The 8,564-nt window shown below is 40.1% G+C and overlaps 1 protein-coding gene across 3 annotated transcripts in view; it reads right to left on the bottom strand.

The window, feature by feature from the left end:
• The window catches only part of Tmem117 (transmembrane protein 117), a 460,550-nt gene that overhangs the window by 13,224 nt on the left and 438,762 nt on the right, over positions 1 to 8,564 (bottom strand). For all 3 annotated transcript variants that reach the window (XM_021183072.2, XM_029469872.1, XM_029469873.1), the window contains one exon: positions 3,294 to 3,423. In XM_021183072.2, the coding sequence (XP_021038731.1) occupies positions 3,294 to 3,423 (130 nt within the window). The remainder of the gene's footprint in view (positions 1 to 3,293; positions 3,424 to 8,564) is intronic.

Genomic DNA, 8,564 nt, shown 5'->3' with positions numbered 1-8,564 from the left:
AACCGTGTAGGTGCAACAACATTATGAACTAACCAGTACCCCGGAGCTCTTGACTCTAGCTGCATATGTATCAAAAGATGGCCTAGTTGGCCATCACTAGAAAGAGAGGCCCATTGGACATGCAAACTTTATATGCCCCAGTACATGGGAACGCCAGGGCCAAAAAATCGAAATGGGTGGGTAGGGAAGTAGGGTGGTGGGTATGGGGGACTTTTGGGATAGCATTGGAAATGTAATTGAAAATACGTAATAAAAATATTAAAAAAGAAAAAGACTGCCATACAAAATAGTTGTTGACAAGAATCTCTCTACACTTGGTTTGCTTTTGTTTGATTCAGATCCCTGTCTTCTGTTTTGTTTGTTTGCTTGCTTGCTTGTTTTGTTTTGTTTGTTTGATTGCTTTTTAGAGTTGTTTCATTTCTGAGAATGTATTACAAAATACACAAAATTATCCAAAAAAAATAAGTCTCTGTTTTTTCTTTGCCAATAAATTGTGAGTTTATGTTATAGACTCAGTTATTAAAGTTATAGAACCATCTCTAGTCTAACCTTAATAAATTATGTATTTTATATTGAAAAAAAAGACCTGTAGCCATTTTTCTGAAGAATTCTAATAGCAGATGCAGATACATCCAGACACACTGGAAACATCACAACTGTGCTTATTCCAGTTCCACTTTACCACCAGGTCCTCGCTCTTTTAATTTGACCACCAGACTTTTCAAAGGCTTCGCACTGGACTCAGGCAGTGATGGTTTGCACGGTGAAGTCTAGGAAGAACACAGACCTTCTGACTGTAGCTGTGAAATCTCAGTCAGAATGGAGCAGTGCTCAGTTAACCATATCGCCCCAAGACGAATTTCCTGAGTCTAATTTCCTGGCTCTTCCTCAGACCTATTGTGTCAGAACTGATGGGACTAGGGCCCACTGATCCATACATTTATAAAGTCTCCCTTATTGGAGACTTTCATTAATTATTTATTATTTAGTTAATTATTAATTAGAGACTTACTAATCAAACTATGTGAGGTGAAGAGAAAGCCCCGAGTGAATGACTTCCTGAGTCATTGTGTGTGGCTGATATGAGTATGGCCATGCCAAGGACCTCAAAGCCATAGACCCTTGGGGGAATAGAAATGCTTTCCCTCCTGGTCCAAGCATGGATATTGACAGTATGTGCAGAAAATGCCCTGCATAGCTTTCTTCCCTTAGATATTTAAGGCCTGATGACTCCTCTCCTACAGAGACCCCATCTACCAATATACTCTACTCACTACCTCCTTGATTTAGCTGTGTACAGTAGCCTTGTCTTCTTGCTCAATTGTCTATATTATATCATGCTGTTCCTGGGGAGCTGCAGCTTCTCCATCAGAGGGCACGGTCCACCTAAGATCAGCTTTTCTCCATCCCCTTTCTTCGCTTTCTGCATTCCTTCACCACCTCGGCCAGGTCCATCCAAGAGCTGGATAGCTCTCAGCAAAATTTACCAAAAGCTTTAGTCATACGACTTTCCCCTTCCGGAAAACTTTATTAATGTGCCTTCATTCTGTTTTCAGCTTCTAGTTCATAAGTCAAGGTTTGAGGCCCTGTATCTGCCTTTTCCCAAAGGCACAGAGCTTCTTTGACTCATAGCCAATGACACTGCAGCTTCACAGATATTGCATATAGCATTCCCAAGACATTGTGTAAATGTGATTTTTTTTGGGGGGTCATCTTCTTTTAAAAATAAAATCCCAAATGGCACAAACATTGGCTACTGTAATCTTCCCCTTCTTTAATTGACACTGTATATAACAAAGCATGTAAAATAGCCCCAACCTGACTACTTTTTACAGTTCAATTTTTAAATACTGATTTGCTCTCCAATCATTTTCTATCTTCTTCCCCCCCCCCCATAACCTAGTATTTTATGCTTAAGTGATATACCTTTAAAGGGTTCTGATAGTCAGAAACTGTTTGTGCAGGGGTTGCCTGAGACAAGAGCTGGTGGAAAGAACAGATGGTCCAGAAAAAGCCACCCAGAGGGATATGGTGAAGCTATGTGTGTGACAGCTATTTTAGAAGTCCAAGAGGATGGCATGCTGCACAGATTAAGTGGGAACTCTGAAACCACACTCTGTGACCTGAACTGAAATCGATTGATTTACCCAGTGAATTTAATAGATGAGCCTTGGCTGCCTTGAATCGGAACAGAAACCTGATGCATCTTCCCTATTCATGAGCTCATTCTCAAATTCAGGAAGGTTGCCTCATGCTCAGAGCCAAAGCACAGCTTCCTGGCTGAGAAGCAGAGAGTTTCTCAGTACTCAGATGTTAATGTTTTCTGCGCTCAGGCTATTTTTATCCAGACGCACAGACGGCAGTGTAAGCACAGATTTCTTCTGCAGTTTTCATGATAGCAGGTGTGGGATCCTAGGCCATTGTCCTCAAAGCACACACGTTCACGCCCTGTATCCAGACAGTTTAGGAGTGAACGCTACCCTTTGTATCTATGATCATTCAGCTGGATGCCTATTGTTCAAAAGAAGAAAAGATATAAAACGTATCTTCAGGATATCTCTCGGGGATGAGAATGACTAAGACGTTATTCATTTCAGAAGCATAAAAAAAAATCAGAGTAAAAAAACCTGGAGATTCACAAAATAATCTCTTGAGATAAATTTGTGCTTGGACACAGAAGTAGGTTCTATGAAATCAAGTAGTTAGTAGCCTAATTCTTTAAAGTCATGTGGACTAATTGAAGATTCCAGATCACATTGTCTTTATCTTAGCAGTCAATGCAGAAACACAGAATGTATTGATGTTGAACCTATACACCAAGGACCGTGAAAAAGCCACCCCATGTATAAGATCCATGTGGAGTGGTCTATGAAGTGTGGCAGGAATAACGTCCTATAGAAGAGAGTTTGTCCCCCACCTTTTGGTATCACATACCGGAAGGCTTGATTCGACAATGCAGTACCCAACTAGGGGGTGTATTGCTATGTGTTCTTGTCTTTAAGTACAGTGCTATATTAGTGACTGCCAATGGACTATGACTGAGGTGAGGTTTTCAAGGCAGGTAAGAAACAGGCGAGCCTTCTTTATCATTGTCTTCTCTCCATTCATTCCTATGTGCTCCCTTGTTAATGCAACCATGGACCTACAGCTGAGAGGGATGGCATGGAATCACCAGCCCACCTAGAGCCATCTTGCATTGATGAATGAGTAAGAGATATTTAAAGTCATACCTCTCACCAGTGGTTCACTTTTCACAGAAAATATCCAAAGGTGTCCAAAGTCATACATCATACCTGTTATGTGAATGCGGTATTCCTCCTTGAAGATCTTCTGGAAGAAGGGAATCTTGAACTGCATGTGAGGTGTGTGCAACCCAGGGAGATTCACATCAACATCGCCCATGAAGTGTGGGAATTCCCAGTCCTGTCAGAAAGTCAGCACGTGAGTATATCTGTGATCTGATTGGTTTTAAGAAGCAAGACACTCGGAATTGACTTTCTCTAAGCACTTGTTTTAAAATCATTTCAATTCAGCTGGTTGCAAGATGTAACCATTTCACTTGGCAATCATCATCTTATGTACACTGGATATTGGTGTGCATTCAAAATAAAAATTAACTCATTACTCAGATTCTTACTGTTTTTCAATCTAGTAATTAGAACCTAGTATGAAGTGATTTGCATCTTCACAGTTTGCTTCCATTATATAGGTATCTTTACATATTTAGATAATGGAAGTAATTGGTACAAGGCTAATAAACTTACAATATTTTATCTTGCTACTTTTAAAATTAGGAGCCCTGTAATTTCATGTCATACATAAGGAGACAAAGTACGCAATTTTTACTAAAGTATTTTACCATGCTCCACTCTAGAGACTGTGCAGAATGTTCAAACACCAAAGACCCTAGCCTGTTCACTTGATGTTCAGATGAATTTGAGCCCAAGATGGAGCTCAAAGATGAACCCCCAAGATTGCCAGAAGTCATTTCTAGTGAAGGTAAAACTACAAAGGCATTGCTCTTTCAGAGGGAAGTGTCCTGTGAATCTTGTCAGGGGCCACACTTGATCTCAGATTTTAAACCACTGAATTAAAAAAAAAAATCACAATTATCCTGTGAAAGAAAAACACACTTAAATGTAAAGGAATATTTGAGATGGGTTCATAGACATGAAAAGACACACTTTCACTTTTAATAATGAAATGATCACTGTAGGTACAGAATTATGTTTAGTTGATGTTTTAAACCAACTTGAATATGAAACATGATGAACAAAATTTTAGTTTTTTGAGATTTTAATATACTACATTAATTAACACTGCTAAGTTCACTCAGATAAAGCAGCTGGTACAGGGACACTAAGGAAGGTGCCTGGTCCCTTAGGAGCATCCATAGGTGTTTCCTTTTCTGAGAGACTGAACCACCAGGAAGAAGAGATCAAAGAATGGCAGTCTGCATCACCTAGCAGTCTCTAGATCAACGGATCACCTCAAACTGCTGATAGGAGGTAAGTATATAAGAAGAAAATTAAATGATGTCACATCATCTGTTCTACCTGCGAGCAAATTAACCTTGCCTGTCCATGTTTTTTCAGACATTAGTAGCACCCAGAGACATGATTAAAGGGCTCAGGAAATCAATGAATAATGTTCCATGAATTTGGAATATTGTGTAAAATGTATTACTGGAAACTGGGTTGGAGATTCTATCTGCAAACAGTCACTGAGGTTGAATATGTGCATTTCTTCCCCCATATACAGAGTGTTATCTCCCCATTACATAAAAGCCGTTACAAAGAAAACAGACCCGGAAGGCTAAACGATATCTGATAACAGCTATGGCTGCAAATAAAATGAATGACAGAGTATCTTCACTTGTCCTAGATGAATGACAAATATCATTAAACCATTGTTTTATTTCCTGGTTGCAGATAGAGAATGCGTCTTGGTAGTAATTGGGCTACTGTATTTAAGCCGGCTTTTTAGTGGCAAGGCCTTTTCTGACTTCTCCCACTTAGACCATCTTCCACGAAACTCAAGGTTTCTGCTAGTGTGAAATTGCTTTCAGTTTAAAAGCAATCTCGGGAGATTTCTTTTTGGACTGTGGTCAAAAACCTCATTCACTAAAAAATAGTTTCTCTATTACTTCCCAGCTCTTCCTGGAGATAGAAAGATGAGTTAAGGAAGTGGGAGTTTGGGGGGGGGGGCAGGAGAAAGGATGGGAGTTTTGTGGTGTTTACCTGGAGGAAGGCTTTCCTTGTTTTAGGAAGATATCAGAGAGGGGCGTTGATGTGTGAGGATGGGGAGTGTAGGAAAAGCAGCTGTATGAGAGTCTTTAAAAGAGAACACAAAAGGCATAATGTCTCACCTATGGCATCTCCCAGTTCTCCCTTTAGCTTCATCTGTCATAAAATCACGTTTTATTGTTTCAAAACTCTTTTACTTAATCTGATTTCCTAAGTTCATTTTCCCTTTATTATTTTAATTTTTGTATTTTCATCCCCTTTATTTTAATGTTTGCAATTCCCACTCCCCATTCCTCTTCAGACATCTCATTTTGAGTCAGCATACATCTGGTCTACCTTGGCTTTCAGTGGAATGGCAATCATAGTAATTGCTATACCATTTTGAGCTTCTTTTAGTGAAAATATTTTATCTGAAGTTTGCTGAATCACAAGTATTTAAACCAGAAGGCAGAGGGAAGGGAGGAGGGCACTTTTTGTCTCCACAGGTTTCAGATACTTCATTTACAAGTCAGTGTTGAACCTATTGACCTCATATACTTCCTGGAAGCTTGAGATCACGCCTAAGCAGCAACCTCCACAGTGACAGAGACAGAGGAAGAGACACAGGTATGGTCAATATGCATGGTTGGTTTCCTAGCATCATTCATTTGGTTTAACCTGAGAGACAGTGGAGGAAACCGATGGTTCTGTTTCACACTGGCCATGGTAAAGGCAAAAAGGCCTTCTTTTCCTGTCTATCCCCATCCATTGCATAATAGAGGTCACCCTGATGCCTCTGACTAGGGCTTGGGTCAGAGCAGAGTTCTTGAGGCTACTTTCTTAGGGAAAAAGGGAGAGAGACACCTCTCCCAGAGGCATGTTTTATATATATATATATATATATATATATATATATATATATATATATACACATATATATATGATGTAATATATATGATGTATGTGTGTATGTATATATGTATTCATATATATATATATATGGATGAATAGAATTTATTCAGGGCATGGGAAGGAAGAAGTTAAGAGGATAAAAGAGAGAGAGGAGAGGAGAGGAGGGGAGGGGAGGGGAGGGGAGAGGAGAGGAGAGAGGCTGGCCATGAGCATGTGTGTGTGTGTGTGTGTTGGGGGGGGGGAATGGGAAGGTAAGCAGGGAAAGTGCAAGGGAGGAGCAAGAGACCAAAGGGGACAGAGCATAGCACTGGTCTTAACAGGAAAATAAGAAAACAAAATCTTGCTGCATTCTCTTAAAATAGGAGTTTCCACATGGTGACTTCCAGAAATAACTGAGGTAGGTGTGTGTGTGTGTGTGTGTGTGTGTGTGTGTGCTTGCGCGTGCGTGCATGCATAGATGAGAATATTTGGCTATGCTATATAGTCTCAAGTGACACAAGAGCCATGCAGGATAGCTTAGACTTCCTGGTTCCAAAGCCTAGATGCTTTCTGCTCATCCAAACTGTCTCTAACCGTAGAAGCATAGCATGGCTTTCTGGTTTTATCTCACTGCTGGCCTTTTTATTAGCTTTGTGTGCCCTGCCTCAGAATTAGCCATGATCACTAGCTTATCTCCTGCTAGGAGATAGTCATAGGGGGTTGGACCTCCTTCCCTCTTTGAGTGGGTGTTAGTAGCATCACCTCAACGTAGCATAAGACCAACTTTAATTCTTTCTCCATAAATAACTTCCCTTGGGACTCTTTCCTTCTCTCTAGATTCCAGTGAGTGGGACAAGGAACAGATGAATGATTGCAAGAAAACACTGGGGATGTCATAGCATTGTTACCTTAAATGTACAGCCATCGTAAGTACACATTGCATAGAGAGGTATCAGGAGTTACAGCTTGCTTGCCTTGTACATGACTGTCAATGACATCATTTGAACTAAATACATAAAGTATGAGGAGTACAACCAGGTGAAATGTGTGCAGCTAGCAAGCCCAGAAGCCAGAAGCTCGTCCTCCTGACGTGGCATATTATGAAACATTCATTTGTTTTGTTCTTTGAAATTGCTATCAATCTGGGGCCTCAGTACTGCTCTCTACTGTTGAAGCCAGCAGCAGCTGCAGAGATCTATCAGTGATGAGAATGAGTTAGGCACACAGTATCAAGCTGTTCCAGTTCTCAACAGCTCACGAGGATGTACCAAGTGTAAACACGTCTCCAACTCTGCATCTGTTCACAGATGACATACGGTTAATTTTCATTCAGATGAGTATATTTCCCATGTAAAATAAAAGAAATGTGCTATGACAGTTGTCTACTTTTCTTACTATGGTCTACTTCTGTCTGTAGCAATGAAAGTCAGTTCGTGATCCCTGCTATTCACAGACCATATTTGGGCAGGATTTAGCAGCAGTACTGTGCATCTAGACTACACCGTCTTGGGAACATTCTGGAGTCATTTCTCAGTGCTTCCTTGGTGAATCTCAAGTTAAGGAAAAGAGTTGGGTGTCATTCAGAGGAGTTTAAGTTTAAAGCATTCACTGTTTTTAATTCCCCAGTGATAAAATAATGACTCCCTGTGTCTATTTAGGTAAGAAATTGACCAAAAAAAATTAATAACCATTATTACTTTATCTTAAGAAACTAAAGCCAGAGTAAAAGCAAAGAAATGTTCGATTTTCTGGGTTCGTGATTGACCAGTTGGTTTTTGAGGTAATTAAGGGAAAGAATAGGTCTTACTAAAAAGTTGATAAACCAGAAACAATGAAAGTTTCTACTTACTATTTGACAGTCTTATTAACATACGTAGTGACTTTCGTTCATTCCCCCCTCATCCTCTCCTCCCACAGAAGCCCTTCTTTCCAATAAATTCTCCTACTTTGATGGCTGCTTTCATAACCCACTGAGTTGAGTTCCAGTTGCTTATGGAAGCACAAATGGGAAGGAATTTATTGGAGCAGAGCAACTTACCAGTGACGACATCACTAAAGAAAAGACGCCTCTTCTTCCCCCCCCCCCCCCCCGGCAGCCATTACATGCACATAGTCCCTCAGGAGAGAATGAGGCTTCCTGTGTCCCTTGCCCACATATGACAGAATGCTGACAGTCCCAATCTTGTGTGAGTCTTGGGCAGTAATCATAGTGCAGTGAGTTTGTGAGTGCAGCAGTCATGTCATGATAGAATTGACAATAGACTCTAAAATGTTACTATAAAACGTCAACTCATCCTCAATTTAATAGTTTTTTATCTTCCTTTTTATAGCATTATATTATCAGGCTTCAGATGATTTCAAAGTCAACTTTACAGGCATATTTCTTTTTTAGCTCATCTCTATTCATGCATATTTCAGAACTGAATGCAAAATGTGAATAACAGGACA

Source organism: Mus caroli, chromosome 15 (assembly GCF_900094665.2).
Source record: "Mus caroli chromosome 15, CAROLI_EIJ_v1.1, whole genome shotgun sequence".
In the NCBI taxonomy this organism is placed as follows: Eukaryota; Metazoa; Chordata; class Mammalia; order Rodentia; family Muridae; genus Mus; species Mus caroli.
The sequence above is the reverse complement of the archived record's forward strand: the minus strand, read 5'-3'. Positions and strand labels throughout refer to the sequence as shown.